The 14,230-nt window shown below is 42.6% G+C and overlaps 1 protein-coding gene across 1 annotated transcript in view; it reads right to left on the reverse strand.

Moving 5' to 3' along the window:
• LOC112263306 (rap guanine nucleotide exchange factor 1) overlaps positions 1-13,024 on the reverse strand; it is a 44,730-nt gene extending 31,706 nt beyond the window's left edge. Inside the window, 1 exon segment of the mRNA XM_024439417.2 lies at positions 12,767-13,024. Coding sequence (XP_024295185.2) covers positions 12,767-12,794 — 28 coding nt within the window. The 5' untranslated portion in view covers positions 12,795-13,024.
• Between the last annotated feature and the right edge of the window lie 1,206 nt (positions 13,025-14,230).

Consider the following 14,230-nt stretch of genomic DNA (forward strand, 5'->3'; position numbering starts at 1 on the left):
AGAAGAACACAATAACATAAGTAAGCATACTATGTACAGGGTCAGTTCCAGCACCATATTTACAATGTGCAGGGATACTGGATCAATAGAGGTAGATATGCATAGGGGTAAGGTAACTAGGCATCAGGATATATGATAAACAGAGTAGCAGAAGCACATATGATGATTGTATGTGGGTGTGTGTATATAGAATTAATATAAAATGTACGTTAATATTATGCGTCTGTGAGCAAATCGTGGAATGAGTGTTTGTATGCGTGTTGGAGTATCAGTGTGCATAGTGTGAGTATAGAGAAATATGAATCAAATACAAAAGGTCAACTCTGATAGTCCGTGTAGCTATTTAGTTAGCTATTTAGCAGTCTTATGGCATGGGGATAGAAGCTGTTCAGGAGCCTGTTGGTGTCAGACTTGATGCACCGGTAACCGCTTAACGTGCGGAAGCAGAGAGCAGTCTATGGCTTGGGTGGTTGGAGTTTAACTATTTTCCGGGCCTTTATTTAACACCGCCTGACACAGAGGTTCTGGATGGCAAGGAGCTTGGCCTCAGTGATGTACTGGGATGTCTGCACCAGCCACTGTAGTGCCATTTGATCAAGGGCGGTGCGATTGCAATACTAAGCAGCGATGCAGCCAGGCAAGATGCTCTCAACGGTACAGCTGTCGCGCCTTCACGACTGTGTCCGTGTGTGTGGAACATTTTAAATTCTTTGTGATTTGACTTTCTTGCACGCTCTAACCCCAACAATGCAGTAATAAATAACAATGTAATACTAAAAATAACAAGGTAGAACAAAAACACACGAGATATAAAAAGAAGAACAAAGCCAAGGAACTTGAAGCTCTCGACCCGCTCCACTGCAGCCCCATCAAAGTGGATTGGGGTGTGCTCGCTCCCGTTTCCTGTAGTCCAAAATCAGTTCCTTGGTCTTAGTTACGTTGAGGTTGTTGTTCCAGCCCCACACTGCCAGGTCACTGACCTCCGCCCTGTAGGCCGTCTCATCGTCACAGGTGATCAGGCCAACCACCATTGTGTCGTCAGCAAACTTGATGATGTTGGGGTCGTGCATGGCCACGCAGTCGTTGGTGAACAGGGAGTAGGGAGGAGGTGACTAAGCACACACCCCTGTGGGGCCCCCGTGTTAGGGGTCAGCGTGGCGAAGGTGATGTTGCCTACCCTCACCACCTGGGATTGGTCCGTAAGGAAGTCCAGTATCTAGTTGCAGAGGGAGGTGTTCAGTCCCAGGGTAAAAAGCTTGGTGATGCGCTTGGAGAGGACAATGGTGTAGAACGCTGAGCTGTCTGTACTCAATGAACAAATATACTCACATAGGTATTCCTCTTATCTAGGTAGGTGAGGGCAGTGTGGAGTGCAATTGAGATGGTGTCATCTATGGTTCTGTTGGGGGGGAATGTAAATTGAGGTGTCTGGGACGTTAGAGTTGCTGTGTGCCATAACCAGCCTCTCAAAGCACTTCATGATTACAGATGTGAGTGCTACGGGCGGTAGTCATTGGAGCATGAAGCCGTATAATGATTGGGAACAGGAATGACGGTGGCCATCTTAAACTACAGTGGGGCAAAAAAGTCAGCCACCAATTGTGCAAGTTCTCCTACTTAAAAAGATGAGAGAGACCTGTAAATCATCATAGGTAGACTTCAACTATGACAGACAAAATGAGGGGGAAAAATCCCAAACAATCACATTGTAGGATTTTTAATGAATTTATTTGCAAATTATGGTGGAAAATAAGTATTTGGTCACCTACAAACAAGCAAGATTTCTGGCTCTCACAGACCTGTAACCTCTTATTTAAGAGGCTCCTCTGTCCTCCACTCGTTACCTGTATTAATGGCACCTGTTTGAACTAGTTATCAGTATAAAAGACACCTGTCCACAACCTCAAACAGTCAAACTCCAAACTCCACTATGGCCAAGACCAAAGAGCTGTCAAAGGACACCAGAAACAAAATTGTAGACCTGCACCAGGCTGGGAAGACTGCATCTGCAATAGGTAAGCAACTTGGTTTGAAGAAATCAACTGTGGGAGCAATTATTAGGAAATGGAAGACATACAAGACCACTGATAATCTCCCTCGATCTGGGGCTCCACGCAAGATCTCACCCCGTGGGGTCAAAATTATCACAAGAACGGTGAGCAAAAATCCCAGGACCACACGGGGGGACCTAGTGAATGACCTGCAGAGAGCTGGGACCAAAGTAACAAAGCCTACCATCAGTAACACACTACGCCGCCAGGGACTCAAATCCTGCAGTGCCAGACGTGTCCCCCTGCTTAAGCCAGTACATGTCCAGGCCCGTCTGAAGTTTGCTAGAGAGCATTTGGATGATCCAGAAGAAGATTGGGAGAATGTTATATGGTCAGATGAAACCAAAATATAACTTTTTGGTAAAAACTCAACTCGTCGTGTTTGGAGGACAAAGAATGCTGAGTTGCATCCAAAGAACACCATACTTACTGTGAAGCATGGGGGTGGAAACATCATGCTTTGGGGCTGTTTTTCCTGCAAAGGGACCAGGACGACTGATCCGTGTAAAGGAAAGAATGAATGGGGCCATGTATCGTGAGATTTGGAGTGAAAACCTCAGCAAGGGCATTGAAGATGAAATGTGGCTGGGTCTTTCAGCATGACAATGATCCCAAACACAACCGCCCGGGCAACGAAGGAGTGGCTTCGTAAGAAGCATTTCAAGGTCCTGGAGTGGCCTAGCCAGTCTCCAGATCTCAACCCCATCGAAAATCTTTGGAGGGAGTTGAAAGTCCATGTTGCCTAGCAACAGCCCAAAAACATCACTGCTCTAGAGGAGATCTGCATGGAGGAATGGGCCAAAATGCCAGCAACAGTGTGTGAAAACCTTGTCAAACGTTTTCTGTAAGTCTTCACCTCTGTCATTGCCAATAAAGGGTATATAACAAAGTATTGAGATAACAAAAGTTTATTGACTAAATACTTTTTTGCCCCACTGTATGTGGGGATTACAGACTGGGACAAGGAGAGGTTGATTGTCACTGGGTGTGTTGTCTCTGGCTAATTTCATATACACTTGTCACGTAACAATATAAAAACTAGGTATACGCATTTTATGATTCCCTTTCCCTGTGCAGTGCTTCCCAATGTGCAGTGGTTTCCACTAAAGCTCTATTAGTTCCACCTCAGTGCAGACCTGAGGGCAGATCGTGTGGAGAGATGCTCACCACATACTGCAACAGTCTTCCCCTGGAGACGCCCGTGGAAACAGCTTGACTGCTCAACTCAGTCTTGCCTGAGCAGCAGTGGCCTTACATACACCGGAGTCCGGACACGTGTCCAATGGTAGCCAGGCATCATGCGTTAAGGACAACATAGTGAACCTTGCAAATGGACACTGGGACCCCAAAACAAATCAATGAAATACATTGGTGGCATATGATTTCTGAATCTAGCACTGCATTCAGTGATAAAGAGTATTCATCCTCAGTATTCAGGACACAAGAGTGGGTGTGAATATAGGCTACTCCCAGTCCCACTAAAATAACTTTACTAGTGCTGAGTGATTTCAGTTTTTAAATAACTAATTGACCACATCGGTTCAATTAGTATATTTCAATTCCATTTAGCTCGGCCGTTTTTCTGTCCTTCAACATGCTGTTTGTGCCATTTCTCATGTCCCAGAGATCTCTTCTGGGACATGTCCAACTCATAATAGTTAAGTGCAGAAAACGTGATAATTAACAACAATGACCAGAATCCATTGTGCCTACAGCTGCCTGTTCTCATTGGTTCTTGCCGGGCAAGCCTGTAGGGCCGGCAGACACGGAGAGGAAGGGTGATAGAGACATGAAAAGGTATTTTTATTTAACTAGGCAAGTCCATTAAGAACAATCTTATTTACAAAGATGGCCTACCAAGGGGCAAAAAGGTCTCAGGGGCTGGGATTCAAAACAGGTGTGTTGGGTCAATGTCCTGTTGAAAAACCAATGATAGTGGGACTAAGTGCAACCCAGATGGGATGATGTATCCCTGCAGAATGCTGTGGTAGCCATGCTGGTTAAGTGTGCCTTGAATTCTAAATAAAATCACAGATAGTGTCACCAACAAAGCACCCCCCAAACCATCAGACCTCCACCTCCATGCTTCACGGTGGGAACCACACATGCAGAGGTCATCCATTCACCTACTCTAAGTCTCAAAGACATGCCGGTTTGAACCAAAAATCACACATTTGGACTCAGACCAAAGGACAGATTTCCACCGGTCTAATTATATCCATTGCTTGTGTTTCTAGGCCCAAGAGTTCAAGTAACAGACACATCTAAACATCAACTATTCAGAGGAGACTGCGTGAATCAGGCCGTCATGGTTGAATTGCTGCAAAGACACCACTACTGAAGGACACCAAAAAGAAGAACAGTCTTCTTCAATCATGACAGCCTGATTCACACAGTCTCCTCTGAACAGTTGATGTTTAGATGTGTCTGTTACTTGAACTCTGTGAAGCATTTATTTGGGCTGCAATCTGAGGTGCAGTTAACTCTAATGAACTTATCCCCTGCAGCAGAGGTAACTCTGGGTCTTCCTTTCCTGTAGTGGTCCTCATGAGAGGCAGTTTCATCATAGCGCTTGGTTTTTGCGACTGCACTTGAATAAACTTTCAAAGTTCTTAACATTTTCCAGATTGACTGACCTTCATGTCTTCAAGTAATGATGGACCGTCATTTCTCTTTGATTATTTGAGCTGTGCTTGCCATAAAATGGACTTGGTCTTTTACAAAATAGGGCTATCTTCTGTATACCACCACTACCTTGTCACAACACAATTGATTATCTCAAAAGCATTAAGGAGGAAAGAAATTAGACAAATTAACTTTTAACAAGGCATACCTGTTAATTGAAATTGCATTCCAGGTGACAACCTCATAAAGCTGGTTTAGAGAATGCCAAGAGCGTGCAAAGCTGTATCAAGGCAAAGGGTGGCTACTTTGAAGAATCTAAAATATAAAACATATTTTAACACTTTTTTGGTTACTACATGATTCCATATGTGTTATTTCATATGTTGATGTCTTTACTATTATTCTACAATGTAGAAAATTGTAAACATAAAGAAAAAACCTGGAATGAGTAGGTGTCCAAACTTTTCACTGGTACTGTGTGTGTGTGTGTGTGTGTGTGTGTGTGTGTGTGTGTGTGTGTGTGTGTGTGTGTGGCTAAATATTTTATTTAGGTAATATGAATAAATTATGGTTAGAGCCTAATAAGTGATAGGAATGGGCAGCCACTACAATCAAATGTTTCATTCTGTGTTGTTACCGCATTGAACCTACATAATGTATGTATATAATAAAATATAAACCAACCTCAAAAAGCACAAATCACTCAGCACTAAAGTGTACACTAATATTTCAGTCAAGACTTTCAAACGATATACCTTCAACAACAAAAAAGGCTTATACACCTAGCCTAAACATTGACTTGCTCAGTGAATTAAGCGGTGTAGACAGGTTGAAGAAAAACAAAAAAGCCATCGTTTGGAGCTCGTATCTAGGCTACTGCCAGCATTGCTGACGGCACGGCACACCCAGTGATCAAATAATACAGAGGCCATTACAAAGAGTGGTAAGAAACACATCAATAGACCAAGTCATTAAACAGCAAGCAGGGCACAAAAACAATGGCGAACGTGCATAAAGATGGCACAAATCAGATAGGACGTCATTGTTTTAACACTGTATACAAAGTTTTTATACTTTGGCGCACGATATGGTTCAATGTGCCAATAAATCAGTACAATCTACTTTAGGTTTTACACATTTCTGGTGTCTTGAAGCTAAAATTGGGATAGTGTATTCTTTGCTAATGAGCATACAAGAAAATAGTAAATGGAGAGCAATGTACAATACGGTGAACTCAGCAAAACAAGGAATTAGCACCTCCGCTATTGAGCAGTGCTCAAGTTGAGAAAAATGTATAGTCTACATCGATCATGTGCGACAGAATTAATCCATCTAGGCCTAGACATTGAACAATAAATGAGGCTATGTGTGTGTGTGTTCTGACTGCTCTCCCTGCCGGAAGCTGGCTGTTGCCGCTCAATAGGATGCTAACAGCTGGCTACTGTGGATGACAGGCTATTTCCCGCTGTTCTGCAAGCTATGACAGGTCACTTTTCTCTCAGGTCAACATGCACACCGACTATTAAACCAAAAGATAAACTAAATGGCTGAGGCATCGGTCTCCAACATCGTGTGAGGGCTGAACCATTTGCCTTCCTGTAATAGATACATTCAGACAACAGCCTACATAGCCCGTTTTAGAGTCAGGGTTCTCCTCACTACTTCCTATTACATTTCAAAACTAATTGAACTGAAACACCGTACTAGTGAGAGTTCTCTTTTGACAATAAGGCATGATTGCTATGCATCCATTTGCAACAGCCAGTCCAGCTAGCTTGAGAAGAAAAGTAACATAAGCAAGAGGGTACAGTAAACTCGCCTGTTTACTCGGTCTCTGTGCGAGGGTGGAAATCACTTCACCGAGAGGGAGGTTTCTCCACAATGGTTGTAAACAAAGGAGAGGCCAGAACAGCCATGACTGAGGCAGTGTTCTCACCATGTTAGTAGGTCTCAGCCTCTCCACATTTAAATAAACCCCGAAACAACCACAGAAGTAGGTCACGCATAAAAACATATCTGGTCTCTCAACCAAGAAAAACTGCAGAGAACAACTGAAGATGAAGGTTAATTTTAGAGATGCAGCCACAACAAAAAGACATTGCATCTATAGCTCTCTCCCCATGGGAGGAAGTGTCTGCCTAAAATACACCTACTGATAGTATTAAGCAACATCACTTCAAGAGAGAGCACATACAATGAAATGTAGGGCCTCAGACTGTGTTCAATACGGATCTGTCGGCTCTGGTAAGATTTTGTCTGCAAAACATAAACATACTTAAAGTAACTGAGTGAAAATATCACATATGCTGTGAACTCACACCCAAATAATGTTGCTGACTTATTTGTGGCCAAAGCATAAATTGGGTGGGGGAAACACTTCATACGTGTATCTCAAACAGACGATTGTAAAAATGCTTGCCATTTCCTCATGAAGTATGATATGAGCTGGCCAATCAGCGTTCTACTCGCATGCATATTTTTAAATAACCAGCATACACCAACAACAGAATGGTGTGAGTGTAAGCCTAACACCATTACAAAACAGAAAACCTGCTTTTTAACATACTTAATTACCATTTTTTGGAAGGAAAACTATTTAACTCATATTGTAAGTAATTATAGGTCATATTTAATAGAAATCTGGAAACGATAAACCATTACTTTAAAATAAAACACAGTAAAGTGTATGACTGGGCGATAAAGCCAAAATATCACTACGATATTTTTTACATTTCAGACGGTCTGATTGTATTTTATGTTTATGATTAATAAAAGTTCAAAAATGTGCTTTATGAGTAGTGCATGACCCTCGGGCGGCAACACACATTCTAAGTGATTTCAATGAGTCTTTCTCCATTATGATCGTTTTATACTGCTACCCCCTCTGTCCATCTCTCCCTCTGCCTCGCTTTCTCTCCAGTTAATGTCACCTCTCCCAGCTCTTACTGACATCTACTCATGAGCCCCCTCTTGTTCCATTTACTGTAACCAGCATCCTCACCCACTGAGCACCGACCAACACTAGATGTCCACGAACGTTGAAAAGTAGTTCAAATTTGGTCAGTCCACCCTGGCCTTGGATGTTAATGTCCAAAGATGGGATCAGATTTGGTCCAGTCCATCATAGAAGTGTGTTTCACAAGTTTGGATAGTAGAGTACAATACAGTATATTGTACTATACTCTACCATACGCAACTGGACTGTACAAACCGCTACCTTACTCTGCTCTTCTTTGCTGTGCATTAGATTCATAACAATGCATTTCTGTGTAGTACAGATCAGGGACCCATGATATAATTCAGTTATCATAATTCCGTCACCGGGTGTAAATCCACGTCACTTGCTGTAGTTCAATAACCCAAATATTTGTTTTCCCAATCTCAAGGTGCCATGTCATAGTTGACAAGCCATACTTTCTACAGACTTATTTGAATCTTAATTTGGAGCAGATACACGACGCACACAAAGAATGTGGACACCCATTCAAATTAATGGATTTGGCTATTTCAGCCACACCCGTTGCTGACAGGTGTATAAAAATCGAGCACACAGCCACGCAATCTCCATAGGAAAACATTGGCAGTAGAATGGCCTTACTGAAGAGCTCAGTCACTTTCAACATGGCACAGCATACAATGACATTCTAGACAATTCTGTGCTTCCAACTTTGTGGCTACAGTTTGGGGAAGGCCCTTTCGTACTTCAGCATGACAATGCTCCTGTGCACAAAGCGAGGTCCATAGAGAAATGATTTGTCAAGATTGGTGTGGAATTTGACTGGCCTGCACAGTTCCCTGACCTCAACCCCATTGAACACCTTGGATTGGAACGCCGACTGCGAGCCAGGCCTAATCCCCCAACATCAGTGCCCGACCTCACCAATGCTCATCGCTGAATGGAAGCCTTCCCAGAAGAGTGGAGGGTGTTGTGGCAGCAAACAGGGGACCAACTCCATATCAATGCCCATGATTTGGGAATGAGATTTTTTCCCCCAGACGAGCAGGTGTCCACATACTTTTGGTAAGTAGCGTATTTAATAGAGTTATTGGAAAATGTGGCCACATAAAAATCTGTGGGAGATTTTACAGTAATTCTATTACCAAAGTATGCATCTGCACAGTTCTTTCACCAATTTAGTTTTTGTACATTTTTTAGCAGAAATTGTTCAAAGTAATCCTTGTGCATAGAGTTGTATGGTTTGTTAAACTTTGAAATCATGGTCTTTGTTTGATATACATTTTAGAGTGGAAAAAAACTAGCAATGCGTGATTCCGTTACTGTGAAATTTTCCAGTAGTACACACAGTAGCAAATACAATAGCATCTTGTAGGGTAGCCAGCAGATCCGACCCGCTTGCTTACAGCTGCACTGGGGTCGGACAGGCTTCTTGGGTAGATTACGAAAACGCGGAGCCAGCGCAAGATATGGCTCGGAAAAACATACATCAATCCAGGGATGAGACAATGCTAGCTAGCATTAATCCTCATGCTAGCTAGCAGTAGCCACAGCAGCCATTATGGAATGTCATTGAACAACAAAGAAACTGATTGGCCCACACTGCCATTCCAAAAATGGCTATTGTGGCTTCTGCTACCTAGCATGAGGATTAAAGGCCATTTCTCATTCCTGGATAAAGGTGTGTTTTCCGAACCATATCTCGGGACGCATCCGGGCGGGGGGGGCTGTCCGACCTTAGTGGAGCTCTAAGCATGTGGGTCGGATCTGCTGGCTACTTGTAGGCGAGAAAAGACACGTGCTGCTCCACTTGCTTGCACTAGCCTAAACCTTTTCCCATGGCTCATGAGTTACCGCCATTGGGCAAATACCCAGTTCTTTAAAATCAGACCCCATCTGTAGGCTACACCACAGAGTTTGTTTTAATTAGGCTACAACACATTTTGAAACTCGTATTGGGACAACGTCTCCAGAATTCCATGATTCTACTTGCTTGTTTGCACAAAACCACAAATTATAGCATAGTGTGGAATCCGAGCTAATAAACCATTACGGAAAAGATACACCAGGAACATATTTTCAATCGATTCATAACCAGAGACAGACATTTTAGTGCAAAAACAAACCAGGGAAATAGACTGAGTAGGGCATACTGTAAGTTGGACATACTTAGGGGTGGGACATACAGTGCATTCGGAAAGTATTCAGACCCCTTTGACTTTTTCCACATTGTTATGTTAGCCTTATTCAAAAGTTTTCCCTCATCAATCAACACACAATACCCCCTAATGACAAAGCAAAAACAGGTTTTTAGAAATGTTTGTAAAACAGAAAGACCTTATTTACATAAGTATTCAGACCCTTTGCTATGAGACTCGAAATTGAGCTCAGGTGCATCCTGTTTCCATTGATCATCCTTGAGATGTTCCAACAACTTGACTGGATTCCACCTGTGGTAAATTCAATTGATTGGACATGATTAGGAAAGGCACACACCTGTCTATATAAGGTCCCACAGTTGACTTCGCACCTCAGAGCAAAAACCATAACATGAGGTCAAAGGAATTGTCCATAGAGCTCCCAGACAGAATTGTGTCGAGGCACAGATCTGGAGAAAGGTACCAAAAAAATGTCTGCAGCATTGAAGGTCCCCAAGAATACAGTGGCCTCCATCATTCTTAAACGGAAGAAGTTTGGAACCACCTATAGCTGACCGCCTGAACAAACTGAGCAATCAGGGGAGAAGGGCCTTGGTGACCAAGAACCTGATGGTTACTCTGACAGAGCTCCAAAGTTCCTCTGTGGAGATGGGAGAACCTTCCAGATGGACAACCATCTCTGCAGCACTCCACCAATCAGAGTAGCCAGACGGAAGCATTAAAAGAAGGCACATAACAGCCCGCTTGGAGTTTTCCAAAAGGCACCTAAAGAACTCTCTGACCATGAGAAACAAGATTCTCTGGTCTGATAAAACCAAGGTTGAACTCTTTGGCCTGAATGCCAAGCTTCACGCCTGGAGGAAACCTGGTACCATCCCTACTGTGAAGCATTGTGGTGGCAGCATCATGCTGTGGGGGAGTTTTTCAGCAGCAGGGACTGGGAGACTAGTCAGGATAGAGGGAAAAATTAACAGAGCAAAGTACAGAGAGATCCTTCATGAAAACATGCTCCAAAGCTGGGGCCAATGTTCACCTAACAGGACAACAACCCTAAGCACACAGCCAAGACAATGCAGGAGTGACTTCGGGACAAGTCTCTGAATGCCCTTGAGTGATCTTTTATTTATTTATTTTACCTTTATTTAACTAGGCAAGTCAGTTAAGAACAAATTCTTATTTTCAATGACGGCCTAGAACAGTGGGTTAACTGCCTGTTCAGGGGCAGAACGACAGATTTGTACCTTGTCAGCTCGGGGGTTTGAACTTGCAACCTTCCGGTTACTAGTCCAACACTCTAACCACTAGGCTACCCTGCCGCCCCAAAGCCCGGACCTATCTAAGCTCGGACTTGAACCCGATCGAACAACTCTGGAAAAACCTGAAAATAGCTGTCCTATTCAAACCTGACAGTGCTTGAGAGGATCTGCAGAGAAGAATGGGATAAACTCCCCAAATACAGGTGTGCCAAGCTTATATCATCATATCCAAGACAACGCAAGGCTGTAATCACTGGCAAAGGTGCTTCAAAGTATTGAGTAAAGGGTCTGAATACTTATGTGAATGATATTTCCATACATGTGCAAAAATGTCTAATAACCTGTTTTTTCTTTGTCATTATGGTGTATTGAGTGTAGATTGAGGGTAAAAAACAAACAAATCAATTTTAGAATAAGGCTATAACGTAACAAATATGGGGAAAAGTCAAGGGGTCTGAATACTTTTCGAATACACTGTACTTGGACAACTCAGGTATGAGTAACAAACATACCAAATTCATTCCAAGGTTGCAAAAAAAGATAGGTTGGCTTGACTCCCGTCCATAGCAGTCTCAACTAGCTCTCCAGTGACAACTCACAAAATACATAGCTAGAACACATACATGGTACAAGTGGCAACAGATGGGAACACTTGACTGAAGAGGAAGAGACTCTCCAGTCAAAGGAGCTTTTCAGTATTCCGTGATATAGAGAACTAGCTTTGACTCATAATAGTTCGAGAACCCAAGCTAAGGGGGAAACTCAAACACAGTGAATTAAACAAAGTACTTGTCGTTCTCCTCGAATAGCTAGTGCCTGATTAGTAAAGTCAGTGCTGGTGGTGCATGAGGTACTGTAATATTACCAACCCAGATTAGTACGTTACCATTATTGCCTATTAAAAAAAAACATAGGGATGGAAAAAAACACTTAAGGTTACTGTACTAACGTTAGCCTACTAATTTACAGTACCTAGCTAGACCCCACCACGTACCCTAGAATGAATGACGACTACTGTCACTGTGCATCTTAAAAGTAACATGGATTAGCAAACTAGGTTAGGATGTAGCTAAAGTATTTAAAGTATTTAGCTACTTAACGATAGTTTAGTACCGTTACGGTCAAGACAACATTCTATTCGGGCTACAGCTGACTGTACTGTAGCTACCTACAGTAGCTAGTCATATTCCATAACGTTAAATTCGTCACCATCTTTTCAGGGAAAAAAAGGCAGCTAACGTTAGCTAGCTAACTTGACTAATATAACCCGAATATAGCTAGCTATATTGCAACATTGTAGCTAGCTAGAACACACGTTATGAAAATCGCTAGCTAACGTGTCAATTAGCTAGCTACCTAATGTTTTCCATTTCAATTACGTTAGCTAGCTAGCCTAGCATGTAGATAGAACATCTATCCAATTCTAGCGCACTCTAGCTAGAAATCAAATATTATCTGGCTCGCTAACTAACAACAACTCGCTAGGTAGTCAAACACTGATTGAATGTTTAGCAAATATTGACTATGTAGTAGATAGCCAGCTAGCTCCTGTTACGGCAAAAATGTGGAAGTTTGGTGTTAGAATCGGCCTTTGATCCACAGCTAGACCAAACCACACTGGCTGGCCGCATTTCGGGCTACAAGAGGCAGACAAACCCCAGACTAACAGCTAGCTACCGTTAGCTATTTATCTACCTAGTCCAGTCTAGACGAGCTTACCTTGCTTACTCTCTATTTTCCCCGACATTTCGAAGCAGAGACGGTAACGTTAAACAAATTAAAACCAGGGAGGTATGTTGTCCGTTTATACTCTTTTAATCCCACATCCTTTAGCCAAATCACTTTTTTAGCTCGGACCGTTCCGACGCAAATACAACAGCCAGCCAGACCCCGATGATGATGATGATGATGATAGGCAGACTAGCAGCAGACAACTCGGTTCTGTATCACAATCAACACCTCCCTCTTGCGGCTGGAATTAAGAAATGTGAGCGCACGGTACGGAAAGGTGTGCCCTCAGGTGATGGATTTAGCTAGACTAATCAGATGCAAGAGAGAGAGGGACAGACGTTATTGACTCTCTTTTTTACTTATACATGGTTCAGTATAGGAAATAAGAGAGAAAATAAAAATAGTACATATTGCCTCCCCCAAAAAACAAATAATACATGTATAAAATAATGTATCTTTGGTCTCTGTGTTTTCATAAGTTTCCTTCAATTTGCATGAGGCTGAATATATCTCACTGGAAAAAGCATCAAACCGAGCGAAACAAAGCTCCTCTGTTTCTGTACGTGTAGGCCATCTATCTGATGCTGTCTGGTCATAAATAGTATGGTATTGTCGCCACCAATAGCATTGAATGCAAGGGAAGCCAGCGATCATTTGGCCTCCCTTGAGAAAAAAAGTATAAAGTAATAGCCAATCAGCATTGAGCTAAAATGATTGAGCTCAACTGTGTAAAGGAACGCCAGTTTGGATTAGGCTTCACTCCATCACATCGCATCAAGAGGAATATGTCATTGACAGAAACAACTTGAATTGTTGCATCTTGTTGTGTTGTCCTACGGTGGCTAACTAGCTAGCTAAAATTGTCTGTTTCCTAAATTAGCCATGAATGGAGATAGGGATTTGGACTTGTGGTTTTACTTATCTCCGTACTGGCCAATGATTATAATGGCGATTCTGATCCAACCATAAATTCATACTTTGTGCCCCTGGACAGAGAGGATGTAGAAGTCTAATGTTAACTAGCTAACGTTGTCCATGAAATGAAGTTAGGCTTGCAAGCAAGCATTTTAGCCAGGTAGCCTAGGACAACAAAAAATAAAAGTGTGTATTGTATGACAGTCATAGACCATTTAATCAACATAATATATGTCACTTCGCAGATGCTTTTATCCAAAGCAACTTACAGTCATATGGGCATACATTTTACATATGGGTGGCTCCGGGAATCAAATCCGCTACCCTGGCATTCATTACAAACACCATGCTCTACCAACTGAGCTATACAGGATGGAAGAGAGGAGGATGGCATTGGCATTTCTCTACAAGGAAAGTCAGTCAACATGTTTTTTCTACTTGCACAACACACACACGCACGCACGCACGCACACACACACACACACACACACACACACACACACACACACACACACACACACACACACACACACACAC

This window comes from Oncorhynchus tshawytscha, linkage group LG12 (genome assembly GCF_018296145.1).
Source record: "Oncorhynchus tshawytscha isolate Ot180627B linkage group LG12, Otsh_v2.0, whole genome shotgun sequence".
Taxonomy (NCBI): Eukaryota; Metazoa; Chordata; class Actinopteri; order Salmoniformes; family Salmonidae; genus Oncorhynchus; species Oncorhynchus tshawytscha.